The sequence below is a fragment of the Larus michahellis genome, chromosome 4 (assembly GCF_964199755.1).
Source record: "Larus michahellis chromosome 4, bLarMic1.1, whole genome shotgun sequence".
NCBI classification, from domain to species: domain Eukaryota; kingdom Metazoa; phylum Chordata; class Aves; order Charadriiformes; family Laridae; genus Larus; species Larus michahellis.
The window spans coordinates 36,297,922-36,313,448 of NC_133899.1; the positions used below are offsets into that span (position 1 = coordinate 36,297,922).

At 37.7% G+C, this 15,527-nt stretch overlaps 1 protein-coding gene across 12 annotated transcripts in view; it reads right to left on the reverse strand.

Moving 5' to 3' along the window:
* Positions 1–405: 405 nt before the first annotated feature.
* Positions 406–15,527, reverse strand: part of EML1 (EMAP like 1) — a 131,830-nt gene continuing 116,708 nt past the window's right edge. For all 12 annotated transcript variants that reach the window (XM_074584026.1, XM_074584022.1, XM_074584027.1 and 9 more), the window contains 8 exons: positions 15,133–15,264; positions 11,259–11,326; positions 9,085–9,173; positions 8,458–8,555; positions 8,240–8,327; positions 7,956–8,051; positions 2,714–2,844; positions 406–2,002 (listed from right to left, as the gene is read on the reverse strand). In XM_074584026.1, the coding sequence (XP_074440127.1) occupies positions 1,877–2,002; positions 2,714–2,844; positions 7,956–8,051; positions 8,240–8,327; positions 8,458–8,555; positions 9,085–9,173; positions 11,259–11,326; positions 15,133–15,264 (828 nt within the window). In that variant the 3' untranslated portion in view covers positions 406–1,876. The remainder of the gene's footprint in view (positions 2,003–2,713; positions 2,845–7,955; positions 8,052–8,239; positions 8,328–8,457; positions 8,556–9,084; positions 9,174–11,258; positions 11,327–15,132; positions 15,265–15,527) is intronic.

Sequence of the window (15,527 nt, forward strand, 5' to 3'; positions counted from 1 at the left end):
GTTAAAGTGACTCTGAAACCCTGGTTTTCAAAAGTCCTGCCTTGAGGCCAAGTCCCTAACACAGAGAAATTGCTCTTGCCATGAGCATAACCCTGTGCAGTGGAATGACACTCCTCCACCCGCCGAGTGCTCAGAACCAAGGGACGCTGTAGGTGAAATCATGTGGCGCGTCCTTCTTCCCTGCCGGGAAGCTGGAGTTTCACTCCCTGGGTGTGCATTAGGGATCACATTCCCAGGGTCATGCTCATGCATGAAATTATGTACCCCAAAAACTAGATTTTATTCCCAGATGTTTTCAAATGCAGCTCTAATTGTGAAATCACAAATGTGTGTCATCAAGTAAAAGCCTGTCTCTTCTATAAGTATTTCACATTGAAACAAAGATATTTTACTAAACAGGAAGAATGCATTGAAAATTCACTTTAATACGTGTTTATTGGTGTCCTGCACTTTCAGTGTAGGAGGTTGGAGATGTAATAAAAAAGTTTGAAAATTTATTGATTCCATTTCATTTAAATCACTCTAAACAACCAGTGCTTTAGAGTTCAGAGAATTAATGCTTACCGTCCATTACAAGCAAAATTTTAATATTACCTTTTTCGAGTCTGCTTAGAACTCCTCTCTTTTAAAATTCTTCAGATACATTCCTCAAAGTAAACAATACATTTCAATCTGTGTCACAATCAACATCGATAAGGCCTTCTTAACCATTTTATACCACCTCCACTACTACTTCATTGCAAAACACAATCTTATTTCATACTATAAATATCCATCCATGCACAAAACACAGGGGCCAGAAGTTACACATTAATATCTCATGTAGGCTTCCAAGACTTCCTTTACCCTCTGCAGGTTTATGGTACACTTAAAAAGATATCTTTAGACTTGGTCTACTTGGTCTTAAAATACAAATATACAATATCCATAAGCATAAAAAAGTAAAGCTAGATTGCCTTACCATTTGTTATGAACTGCTAAAATCTTATACATGTACAATATAGCATCATGCTGATTAATATACATATTAGTTAAATATATTAACCAATAATGGGGATGTGGCCAAGCTTTTTTTTGTTTTGTTTTCAAAAAGAAATTGTTCATACACAAGTAAAAAGATTTTGAACTTAAACTCACATGGAATACATGAACCACACAGACATCTGTAAACCCTGCTGAGATATTCAGGCCAAACCGGGGCGTAACCTGCTGATTCACTTGAAAGGGAACACAACTTCCCCACGGGTGATACCCAAGGCGTGCTATTCCCAAGAGAATGCACATTTACCAGCATTCACATTTTCAGGTCTAGAACGCTAATTTTTGCATCTTCCATCTCGGTTTATACTTTTTGCATCTATTCATCATCCTCCATCAGAAACAATTCGGTACCTTGACATTGTCATAGATTTTTCTAAACAAGTAGATATACAGTACAAAGTGTAGATAGTGAAACAAATAAGCACATATATACAGTCTTTGAAAGGCATTTTTGTGACCAGTTTAGCAGTGTTTATAGAAAACATTTAAGATAGTCACATTCCGCTGATACCACTGTATTGCAAACTGTCAAGCCACGTTTCTTATATTAAACTTGTACTGCATTGTATATTGTACAACAGAAGAGAAAACGATCATTCTTAAGGTGTGACACAATGAAAAAAAAAACAAAACAAACCAACACTAGACTGAGTAAGGTAACCAGCACAGGGCTTAATTTTCCTGAGGTTTGTAAGAATTTTTTAAACAAAAAAAAAAAATAAATCACAGTGACCAGGCTAAACTGCAAACATACTGTTAAGTTTTAAACATGCAGTTTGTTCGTAAGTTCTATGCACGGTCGACTCAACTGTGTTTGTTCACACTCATGTGTCCTTTAAATGACTCGCCATTGCATAATACTTGTATCTTTTCCGCCTGTGGAGATGAGATGGGTGTCTTCACAGAGAAAATCTACGTTAGTTACATGACTACTATGTCCACCGTAGACATGGCTTGGAGCCTAGAAAACACCATATTAGTGAGAATATAAACTGTCATAAAAACATATCGTTATAACATAACACTCTCAGAATCACAGACTGGCAAGGGTTGGAAGGGCCCTCTGGAGATCATCCAGTCCAACCCCCTGCCAGAGCAGGGTCACCCAGAGCAGGCTGCACAGGAACGCGTCCAGGAGGGCTTTGAATGTCTCCAGAGACGGAGACTCCACCACCTCTCTGGGCAGCCTGTGCCAGGGCTCTGCCACCCTCAAAGTGAAGAAGTTCCTCCTCATGTTGAAGTGGAACTTCCTATGCTCAAGTTTGTGCCCGTTACCTCTTGCCTGTCACTGGGCACCACTGAAAAGAGCCTGGCCCCATCCTCCTGACACCCACCCTTTCAGTATTTCTAAGTGTTGATAAGGTCCCCCCTCAGTCGTCTTTTTTCCAGACTGAAAAGACCCAAATCCTTCAGCCTCTCTTCATAAGAGAGGTGTTCCAGTCCCCTAATCATACAACAACAAAACCAAGGCATCACATCATTCTCTTAAAGTGATTTAATACTAAATTAAATTTTAAATTTAACTGTAGTCTCAATCAACCTTAAGTAAATCCCTTAGGCACATGTATATTCCCATTCTTCCTTTTTTGTTGCGGGTTTTTTTTGTGCATAGGAAAACAACATTTAATGCAGTTGTGCAAGTACAAGAGTAAATGTTTTCGAAATACCTTACCCTAAACTGTGAACATGGATATGAGAAGAGATGTACTTTGCCAAAATCATCCCCTGTTGATAGCAGTTTTCTCCCATGTGATCGACAGACAGCGTTGATATCTGTTCCATCTGAACCTTCAGGCCATACACCTGAAACACAGAGGGACTAATTAAAGGTTTTTATAATGGAAATAAGTGTGACAGCTTAAGGGTTGGGTTTTTTTTAAATATTAATAAAGGATTACTTGTTTTTAAAAAAAAAAAGAAAAATGATAAAACTAACTGCAGCTGAGTCAGTATGTGTACTTCAGTAGCAGCAAAAGACCAGATCCTCATAGGAAATCAAGCACATAAACAAATACTTTATTTCCTCTAGTCAGCAAAGTGCTTTTTACTTTGAAAAAAAGAATTTTGATGAATTATGGTCATGTGTCAGAGCCTAAAAGAATTTTCATATGGTTATGTAGAAAAATGACAGGTACTGCTTTTATTTTCCCTTCTGCTTATGTATGAGCTAACATACTTTCCTCGTGCTGCTGTAGTCTAAAAAACTACCTACGTATGAGTCAACGTACTTTCTTCATATTACTAAAGTCTAAAACTTACGCAACAAGAAATAATATAAAATGTTATTTATTAAATATATCTCAAAAAAATTGAACCTACTATAATTTTTTAAAATATTTTTGTTTTACTGTAAGTAATTCTTCTCCTTCCTCACATACTCTACTCCTTGCTGTTCTTGCACAAAGTGGTGTTCTAAAATTAAACCGTAGGCCCATTGATGCAAGGATCAAATCTCTGCACCACATCTTTAAGGCCTCTGAATACTTGCCTGTAATAAATTGTAATTATAATAAAACCCAACCAGTTATTGAAATTTCTTTTTTTTTTTGTATGCAGTACTGTGGTGTTTCTTGTTTTTTTGTTTTTGTTTTTGTTTTTTTTAGGAATTTCAGATTTTATCTAATCCCTACTCAACAGAAATGATATCTAACTTTCAAAGGCCACGGATATAATCAGTTATAATGTGTGTTCCGCCATTATGGTTTGGCAAAACAAAGCGTTTGTGAACACGTAGAATGAAAAGACACAGAAAAACTGTCTTAAATAACTGCTTTGACAAAAAGTAGGCTGTGTGAACGTCAAATGCTAGCTGAAAAGAGGCCGGAATCTTCTCAAAAGGTCACTATGACAAGCTGGAGATAACCCCTAAAGAAAATGGTTTAAGGAACAAGACTGCCATTTTGAAATGGGGAAAGCATCATATCAGGTTTTTTCCTGGAGACTCTGTGCTCTTTCAAAATTTATTGCAGTGCCTCACTGCCAGTTTTTCAGAATGTGTAAACTGAATCCCCTTTGCTGAACAATTAGTCCTTTTTTTTTTTTTTTCCCATCCTCTGCAGACATGGAAAGAGACCATTTCCTTTCTCTCATTTGAAGATTGATGCCATGCTTTTTTCCTCCTCCTCTTCTCTGAAATTCATTCATTACATCTCCCAGAGCAATATTTAGATGTATAATTATTCTTACTCGTCAGCACTTTATCTGTTGGTCCAACGCGCAAAAACCAGAAGCAGCTACTCCAGCTGTGACTGAAGCAGATACTGATAAATGGATGATTACTTCACATTTTGGATGGCATCCTTTTCATTATACATCCCACTAATGCTTCTGCCTTCCTACAACAGCACAATGGTGTTGACTCACGTTCACTTTTTATGCAAGAGAAATCTGATCCGTGCAGATCTGCTCTCTTGCCTGCTGTCCTCCGTTCTGTATTTGGATAACTGGGTTCTGCTGTCCAGGAGTGTAATCTCCTATTTGTCTCTACTGAATTGCCTCCTTTTTTCATACCTTTCCTGTATTTCTCAAGACAACTTGCTAATCCTGCAGCTCTTTTATCATCCGTGCCATTAATAAATATATTCAAACATAATATTCAGTGTACAGTCTTCTGGTCAGTGTTGGACCCGACCAGTCTGAGCTCTGCTTTGCGTGCAATGCTGTCAGGCTTGACAGCATTTATTCTGTTCCTGTCCCACACCTCAAGTACTAAGTTTTCCAAAACAGGACATGTGATAACAAACTGATGCCTTGGTTGTGCATCCGGCAGCACACAGCTCTTGCAAGAACATACAGACCACTGCGTGTTTTAAAGTCTTTAGTTCTTCACATTTACATGTGTTCGTATCGCTGAAACGTCCTCCCTTGAACACGCTTCTTTATACGCTGTTGATTTTCAGTTGAATTATCTGTAAACATTTTCAGGCTGACTAACCTGTTCCCATGCTTGAAGACAGGCGTTCAACAGATCAAGGTTCATTTTCCCCCCTGCACTGGTTATGCTGACCTGCGAGTGCTATCCATATGATTTGTGATTTTTTTGGTAGTTCTACTAGAGTGAGAAAAAAACTATCCCTAGTTTCAGTCAGCCAGCAGCTACTGAAAAATCAATATACTAGAAGCCTCACGTCCTTGATGATGCGATTGCTTCTCCTATGTCCAGTGGGGCAATCCCAGCAAGCATTTGAAGACTGTTCACACTGGCTGCTCTGAGGCCCCAAAGTACTGAATAGTAGAGTGACTGCCAACATCACCGGACTGGTTTCCAATTTATAATTTATGAGCTTCTTCAATTTATTATTCTAGCCACTAACTTTGCACTTGATCCTCTCCATATGAAGGCAAATATATGACTCTGCAGATACTGCATTCATTCTTCTCCATTTTTCCAGTACTTTGCCTGTTCTCTGTGAAGTCCTGAAAATAATTCCTAATGGACTCGAGATGATGCTAACCAGTTGTTTTTACAGATACAACAAGGTTCATCATGCTCAGATACTTTGAAAATGTCTGACTTCTAACTACTTTCTAATCTACTCCTTTGCTGCTGAAAGCAGAGGTCTTACCCTTTCATAACTGGCCATCAGACTGTAGTAAGTCTTCTAATAACGACATATTAAAAGAGAAAAAAAGTGTTGAGTTTTTTTAACCCTTCGGCCTTAGAAGTGTCATCTCTCCTCTCCATGTAGAAGACCAATATTGTCGTTGACCCTTTCTGTACTTGTCACAAGTATGCATCTATGTTTAGGCTTTGTTTATGCGTCTCCTTGGTCCTCCAACAGCTTCTACTTTCTGCATTCCTCTTCCTTGTAGGACAGGTCAACAACAGTTTAACCGAATCGGTGTCTTGCTGCCAGTCCTATTTTTCCTGTGGGCTGGCAGAGTTTATGCCCTTCACACCATCTAAGGAACTACCACATCTCACTTTTTCTCTAACTTCAGATCTTCCCTAACAGGGCTTTGGACTTTTGCAGTTTGCCTCCCTGAAGTCCATCACTTTCATTTCGTTGCTCTTTTTCCTTCTTATACTAAGGAGCACACCTCCCTAATCCCACTGTCATTCCTACACAAGATGCATTCACATGCTCAGTAAATTCTTTCCAACTCCCCAGAATCAAATCTGGAAGAAACTCCCCTCCAGGCGCTTATCTATTTCCTGTATCAAGAGTTTTGAGATCTTACTGGTTAGCCACTGGATTGCAGTTCCTTTCCCAAAAGGCACTGGAATAGTTAAAATCTCACATCCTCTGCAATTCCCGTGGTTTGCCTGATTCTGGTAACTATTAAAAAAATTCCATTCATTTGATCTTTCTGGAAGGATGGGCAACAGCATAACCCTGGCACCATTAATGTTCTTTTTTTCACCTATAATTAGTAAGCATTATCTTTGTAACTTCCCAGTCTGAACCTAACTGTATAGCTATGAATCCTCGGTACATATGGCACCATGTTCTCTCCTTGTGCATTGCATATCCTTTCCGAGTAAGTTATATTCTTTTACTTTAAAATTCCATTCATTTGACGACCATCCTCACAACCTCTACGACATTACTACAACGAGCAGCTACTTTTATTTATTCCTCATTCTTGTTGCTTTAGCTTACAATAAACCAGTTCAGCATGGAGGACTGTAAGTATAAAAATGTATATGCATTTTCCACAAGTTCCCCATTGGGCCAGTAGATCATTTGGTTCCTCAGTCTGGCTCCAAAAGCTGATCTGCTGCAAGAGGGGAAAAAAAAACCCTCTCAGGTGTGACAATCCTCTCCTATGACTCTCTATGCACCAAAGGTAGCCCCATATTCTAATAGCACTATACTTTGCATGAATCCAAATTATAAAGTAAAGAATACTCACTTAAAGTATTTCTCATCTCAGAATATCTGACCCTGTGACGCTAAATGCAAAGACTTTGTAGCTCTGTAACAGTGTGCCGGGCATACTCAAATCCCAGGAATATCTTAATAGTTCTATGAGGGCCTCCATCCCTCATATGAGAAACACATTATCTCAGCCAGTCTTCTAGGATTTCCTCCTTTTACTAAATCTGCACGTTGTAGTGATAACCAAGCACTGCTTGTCAGTTAAACTGTACAAACTTTGAATGTGTCTTCCCAGCATATTGCTACTGCCATCCCATCTTTAGGCTCTAAAAGCATGTCCTTTCTGGCCGCCTTCAAACACATCACTTCTATTCTACTTGAAACATGAGTGAAAAATCTTCCTTGTTTACTGCTTACAGAGAACCAGACTCTTCTCTGAACTTCTACCATGGCTTCCTGTTTTATCTTGAGGACTCAAGAATTTGAAGCTTCTTGTACTCAGCTTTTGTAATGTCCTGTCTAGTTCTGCAGGCGTTGTGGAATGACTACAAAGCTTCAGAGTTCACTGGGGAAAACAGCTCCTTCTAAACTGGCACAAGAGAAGTCCCATGGAAACAAACCACCCTGATTTTGTTTTCTTCTTGCCTTCCTTTCAGCTAATTTAATTGCTACACATTGTATCAAAATACATTATAAGTACTTAATGACGGAGACTGTCACCCATTTTGTGTTTGCACAGTAAATGGATTTGGCCCAGAAGCTGCCTAAATAAACAATAATTCCACAGAACTGGTACTTTAAATTAAAAATGACAAGAAGCAGCTCTAGTGTGACAGAAAGGGCAGTGTGTGATTTCTTCCTTGTCTCCCACTTACGCTGTAATTTAATATTTATACTTGAAGCTAGAAAGAATATTAAATCGGGGTCTTTCTGGATTGAAATAAGAGGACAGATTGTAATAAAAAAGGCACAACAGAAGTTCCGTTTTTTTCCCTGAAATATGTATAGACATGTTTCATAAGAAAAAGTTGGCAATCCAAGTGTTTGTTAATAACAAGAACGGTAAGAGCTTCTAAGAGGAAAGATACCTACCAAAAACATGGAATCCTAAAGTACAAGTGTAAGTGGCCCATTCTATATCTCTGGTTGTTTCAACACTCACAACTTGTTTACAAGCAGACGGGATCCCTACAAAAGAAAAATAAAACAACCCCACGATAACATTTTTATCTCTCAAATTGTATAGTTTTTTTGATTGCACCAGATGAATTAAAGCATATGGTCTATCTTGTCACTTATATGGTCTCATTTAAATTTTAAATCTCTATGAGACTGCCTGAACTTTGCACAAAGGACTAAATACAATTCTTACTCACAGTATAAGATTTCATAGTCTCCTGAATTAGACACAAGATACTGCGAATTAACAGACCAATCCAGATGAGTAATGAAGCTGGAATGACCCTATAAGGAGAAAAATATTGTATTAACTGCACTAACAGCATCTCTCAGTGTGACACTAGTCACACACTGCTACAAAACAGACTTAAAGTTGTTAATATTGAACCTGGAGAAAAAAAAACAGGTTACTTACCGAACATTTCCCAATTCTAGTGTACTTTCTTCCATTTTCACTTACGCCATATATATAAATACAGTTGTCATGGGAACCTATTGCCAAGAAGTTTCCATCTATAAACACAAAAGCGAACAGTAATTATCCCTGTAAGAAAGAACCTAGGCTAATTTTGAAAATTTAGTGTGTCACAGACAAGAGAAACTGTTCTTAAAGGCCTTGATCCTATAAAGTGGAAAAATAAAACTCTGTTTTTTCTTTTTCAGTTGCATATTGATTCCTGTTTCGAGATTACAAAACAGCAAGTTTATACAGCAAATATTGCTGTTAAAAACACACCCCACTTCTGGAAGCAGCTACAGTCCATTTAGGGCTAACCTGATTGCAACAACCTGCCCAGTTACGTCATCCTTGGGTTTTTTTTTCTTCCCAGTGAAACCGTATTGAACATGTGGGGGAGGGAAAAGAAAACTAGAGTTCAAGACACCACCCATTCGGTGTTGGCAATGTTTCACAGCGTATTTATTTTCAACTTCAGTATGGCAAGTGGGGAATTATTTTAAAAGAAACCAACCCCAAATTTAATTAAAAAAAAAATAATTCAAGGCTTTTTTTTTTTTAACCAGTAAATAAACGCTCTCAAACCTGGTGAGTAACGCATTACAGACAGCTGTTCATTTCCATCTGTGTGTACAGTGACCAAGTCTTTTGTTTCTGTGTCAAACACAAACCACCTGTTGTAAATACAGAAAGAGGCCAATAAATCATTCCATAAGGAATTTAAATCTACTGTAATCTTGACCAACTTTTCTTCTGTCAAAATAGCATAAGTTTTACACCAAGAAAAGAAAAACAGCAACTGCTACTGGGTTTGGTTTATTTTTACTTCAACACAAGGATAGTTTCTTTCCCATGATTTTTAACCTGAAAAATGATCAGACGTTGACCCTGATAACAATCTTCAGATTTTACTCTGTTTCATTATGTCAGGCATTAGAATAAAGCAAGCATTACATATAATGACCCTTCGCCTTTAATGACCCTCCTTCTATGCTATCCTGATGTTTAATTTATGCCTACATTAAATCATAGAGCAAAGGCAAACACATGCAAGAATCAGGACCATTCTCTTTTGATAGGATTAGCTTTATTTATTAATTTATTTTTAATTAATTTTTTAGATTTTAATAAATTTGATTTAATTAATTTTAATAACAAAAATTAATTTGTGGAAATGTGTAGAAAAGACAAAGATAAAACTTGCATTTCAATACTTGACTTTCAATCAAATTATTAAAGACAAAGTAAAGATTCCTCTCAAAGCTTCTCCTTTTGATTTACTTTACTTACTAAATACAGTAAATTTAGTAGCTAGAGTAAATCCTTTATGTAGGACTGATACACAATCTAAAATAATCCTGGCCCCAGACCTATAAGCATTCTATATATTCCCAGTTAAGTGGAACTGTTTGCAATACTAAGAGCAAAGTCTGCCCTCAAGTGACATTAAAGGAGAGGATGAAGTTACGGCAAAGGCGCTCCTTCCTCTTAATACAGGTTAAACGCAGGCTCTGCCCTTGACCCCACTATGTGACCAAGGGCTCAATCTGTCCTGTAAAATGGAGATACTTCTTTTCACCCCGTTTTTGTCTGTCTTGTTTGTGCCTTACGCTCGTCAGGCAGAACAAGTCTCTGAATATGCATTTTTACACTACGTCTAGCACCATGGAAGATTTGCCAATTTTTTGTTAAAGCCTCTCGTTGTCACTGCATCAGAGACAATAAACCACTTGCTAAATTTTCCAATGAGCAATTTTTTTCTATATGATTCCCTCTACACTGCCATACAAGCCTCTGAGAAGATCTCTGCACGCATCTGCAAAGTTAACTCATTATCTCAAACTCCTCCCTTAGTCTCTCCTTTGCCAAGATGGACGCAAAGATTTAACGTTTAGGTCACTGGTATGGTGACAGGACCTCCCACGCACGGTCTCACTGTTAAGCTAGACTTCCTCCCCTGTCCAAACCCATCTCCTTCCACTGATCTTAGATTGCTCCTCTCCCAGGGCTGAAACTAGCTCTTGGTTCTGTGTTCATGCAACACTCAGCAAACAGGGGGTACTGGCCCAAGACTAGGGTTTAGAATCATAGAATGCATTGGGTTGGAAGGGACCTTTAAAGGCCATCCATCCCAACGCCCCTGCAGTAAGCAGGGACATCTTCAACTAGATCAAGTTGCTCAGAGCCTCATCAAGCCTGGCCTTGAATGTCTCCAGAGATGGGGCCTCCACCACCTCTCTGGGCAACTTGTTCCGGTGTCTCACCACCCTCATTGTAAAGAACTTCTTCCTAATGTCTAATCTAAATCTACCCTGCTCTAGTTTAAAGTCATTGCTCCTCGTCCTATCACTACATGCCCTTGCAAACATCCCCTCCCCAGGTTTCCTGTAGGCTCCCTTCAGGTACTGGAAGGGGCTATTATGTTTCCCCAGAGCCTTCGGTTCTCCAGGCTGAACAACCCCAACTCCCTCAGCCTGTCTTCCTAGGAGAGGTGCTGCAGCCCTGTGATCATCTTCGTAGCCCTCCTCTGGACCCTCTCCAAGAGGTCCATGTCCTTCTCGTGCTGAGGGTCCATGTCCCTCTTGTTTCTAGTCACTAAGGCAACACAAATGAATTTCACTCTGAAATTCAATAAATATCAATAGGGGATGAACGGGCGGCTTACATACTTCTGTAAAACAAGAACATGAACTTGGATGTGAGCTGGAAAAATCACGTAGTGTCTGTTGGTGCCCAAGACGTAGCTCTGCGCATCTTACCTTCCGGTCAGCGTCCCCACTGCAACCACAGATGCTGAGGGATGAAAGCCTGAAGACTGTGCTGGATCCTAAAATGTATCAGAAGAAAAAACGCTTTTTTACCAGTCCACGTTATAACAAAAACACAGTCCAATTACCTGCCTCAGGAATATAGCAAGTCTCTCTTGTTGGTCTTCTGTGGGGTTTTTTGTTTGCTTGGGTTTTTTTAACTATAAACTTGAGAGGAAAAAAAGATATCCAATAGACTTTTTTTTTCCCCTCTATACAAGGCCACTGTTTTCTTTTCTTCACTATCTAAAAATAACTTGGCAAGCGATTTCATAACAATAACATTAGCAAAAGCAGCTTCTCAGCAAATCACAAATAAGTAAGAGATAAAAATAACTTATTAAATTAGGGCTGACCTAAGAATTAAGTACCAAAGCTGCAGTTTACCTACTGTCTAAAGGACAAGCAAGTACCTTATTCAATAAAGGTGTGTATCACTTTGCATGGAGGGGTAAAGCCTAATTTCTACAGGCACCAGCACCTTCCCCAGCACCTGCCAGTCGCAGCTTAGAGGGCGACTAAGGACATGAAGTGGGTTTCTTATTTTGATATGCAATTTTAAAACATTTTACTGTGTATAGCGTATTATTAAGGAGACAGGTAGAATTGCAGTGTTTTTCTTGCAATTTAAGTAAGCATTTTCTTTCTAGTACTTGTTCAGTTACAAAGAATGAGCTCCGGAGCTCTTCAGGTTATAGCAGAAAGTCTCAAAATACTAGGCTTATTTTTTCTGGTACCTGCCAAAAATAATTTTAAAATGTAAGCAAAAAAACCATCTAGTAACATCTCACAGAAATGCTTATGTTCTTGATTTTCTATATTCTAAAATAGTATCTCACTGTAGCCGTTTCAGTAAACCTGTTCATATTTTTAGCAATTTGTAATTTAGCCGCTACCTGTAAGGGATATTCTCATTAATTTTAAACCAAAGACTAATTTAAAAGATGTTACTAACTCTAAAGAAATTTCAGAGAATTGTTAAGATGCAGGATTTCTATACTCATGTTCTAAACCACTATGGTAGTCCAGAAAGGAAAATTTACTAACCTTTTAAAGTATAATTTCATAGTAAATGCTAAAATATTCTCCTAAATAAATTGTAGGTTCAAACAGAGAATTTAATCTGAGCAGTAACTTGTAATCATAACTAGATTAAAAAGCTTTTACACAGATCTCTATGACAAAAAAATGGATTAACATGGAATGATTTATTTACTGTAGATAATCAGTCACTCATTTATGAAAGTCTCAGACATTTCAAGTGGTTAATAAGAAGATTATTGTCAGGATTGATAATAGAAATCTTGTCTTAATGAAACGGTGTGCACTTGGAGGGGAAAAAAATAAATCTAAGTCTAGTTTAGTAGTTTAATACTGCTGTTGCCCTCAACGTTTTCAAAAGAATCCAGGTAAAGGAAGAAGTTTCTTAAACATTTCAATAGTAACAGTTTCATTAGAGAGTGTCTTATATTTGCAAAACCACAGCTAAATATTAATTGAAATTCACTTCAAGTCATAATCAGCTAAACTCCAGTTCTGTTTTTCAGAGGACACAAAGAATGAAACAGTGGACACTAGTCCTTTTTTGAGTTGATGATTACTTAAGTAACTTTGTTTCTGAGATAGCAGCTTATCTAATTAATAGAGTTGTTCCTCTTCCCCATATTGTACTTATCTCCACTGATGACGTTTTACTATCAACCCAAACTTCTAAATGCTCTCTTCTTTAGACTGCAAGACAGCAAAGTGCCAAATTCTGCACTGCTCTTCATGACTATAGGCCCTCCTCAGTGTATTGCTCTTATAAGGAGAAATAAATCAGAAATACTAACTTCTTATTCTCCCAGTGTGTTGGAAAGTGTATGTGAGTATATAAAAGCATACACCTGTACAGTGAGTAAAGGATCACATTAGTACCTGCAATTGAATTACGTGATGATATTTTCCTGACAAAAAAAAGAAATTTATTACGAAAACATAAAAAATGGTACAAATGATTTTACTTCCACATCAGGATATTTATAGAAGACTTGCACAAAGACAGTTGTGCACCATTTCTAAATAACCAAATTAAGTCTTCACAAAAAACTACGATAAAGACCAGAAAGGCCTATGCATAAGTTTCCAGTTGTGTCATTGTCTGAGTTACTCTGAATTGCACGTGAAGGATTTCTGCAGCCTAGTGTGTTCGTGTTCGATACCTCACAGTACAGCACACTGCTACTGCTCTATTTCAAAACACAAAAAAAGCACTGGTTTCTCTTTTCTTAGAGAGTCTACCAAGGAAAATTTGGTTTATAACTGCTCACTGATTTTTAAAAATATGCTTTATTGTTGAAATTCATAGCCTAAGCATGCTGGTATTTATTTGATCTTGCATTTTGGTATCTCAGGAGCAGTTCAAGAGATTTGCAAGCACACGAAGATTTTGGTGCATCTCAAGGTTTGACCATTCCCCATAGGCCCAAGCACAGCCCTCCTACAGACTGAAGGGGACAGAGCTTGTTTTTAAGTCCCAATCGTATTAACGTATTTTAAACCCTAAAATGATCAGGAGGTAGGAAAATGCAACTATCTGCCTGCTTCTCAGGCCAAACCCCTAGTATTATTGATTTCCCTTTTTTTAGATTAAAAGAACTGCTGTTATTTGCCTTTCTTTTAATTTCTTATACTACGGGCCGATCCGCCTTTCTAACCGAGGCACTGAACTGCAAAAATATGGCTCCACCTCTGGGGCAGCGGGACTCTTAATTTGGCCTCTCCAATTAATTTAGAAGTCAACAAAAATACAGACCTTAGAACACACGTCCTTGGTTAGACAGAATAAATTCCAATTTCCACATTCACCAAGCAAGCAAGATGACACAAGTCATCTCTAAGCTGCTGGCTACAATTTTATCTGCAAACCTGTGTATTGGATGTATATCTACTCTAGGTGCTGGTTTCTTTTTCCTGAACTAATTTTTTAATTTTTCCACTGTACAGAGGAAAGATAAGAAAGACTGAGAAGTAACTTTTTTATTGTGACCAGTACATGTACCTCCAAAAAAGCATATTCTCATATGTATTAAAAAAATGTAAAGAGGGAGAAGACTGTTTGAAAAAAATGTGACAGTGGCATTTCAAAATAGAGAGATAAAAGCATTTTCGCTGCCTCTAGGAGTTAAGCCAATGTCTTTTTACGGGTAAATATTTAGAAAAGTGATCAAGTGTCAAAAAACCCTCAGTTCCTAGTGATGCATGTAGACAACAAGATCACATGTCACCACAAAGCCATTAGGAGTCTGCAGACGCACAACTCAATGTCTAAGCACAGCATAAAACCCAGCCTCCACTCTGTATTCCTTCAGTCCCCAAACACCAACTTCCAAACCAGAGACAGGAAGTGACATTCTAAAAACCACATTTGTTTGTCAACAGGATGTATAGAAATACTAATAAATTATAGAAAATAAATGAAGAAGGCCAAAAAATGTCACCCAAAAAAATATTTTCCTTCTGAATTCTGCCTGTGGTGCTTAGGATAGTGGTAGTAGTAGTAGTAATCCTGATCAGAACTACTTTTAAATGATAAATTCCTGGTAAAAAAATATAAACGTCAACAGCACTGTACACTTCTACATGTTACAACATATCACCTAGGGTTTTAAATTCTTGTTTTTAAGAGTTTTACATCCATTTTCCAAAAGACAAATTTTACAACTCTGACATTTTTTTTTCCTCAAGCTAATACTTTAAGGTATTTTTAATCAATAATCTTATGAAAAACCCAAATTACTTGACAAGTTCTATAAAAGGAGTAGAATTGTGTTTAATAAATTTATACCTCTATTATCTTGTTCCAGATCGGACAATGAGTGGTAGCATCCCAGAGGGTAATGTGTTTGTCATGTCCACAAGTGAAGAACTGAGGTTTAGAGGAATGGACTGCAAGTCCCCAAAGCTCATCAGTGTGACCCTACACAAGCAGAAATGTTTCTTGACAAGAAGGACAGTACCATCAAAACTAAACATGCTTAAACAGGATTAAAATGACCAAACTATATATTAAAGCATTACAAAAGTAGATGGGCTTAGACAGATGCATATTTATAATGTTATTTATTGCCAAAAGTACTGTAGTAATAAATAAAATAAATGCATATTTAAGAAACTTAACTTTAAGCAATACCTTTACTGCTATTATATACTTAGGAACGTTCTTGGAAAGCAACAGCTTAC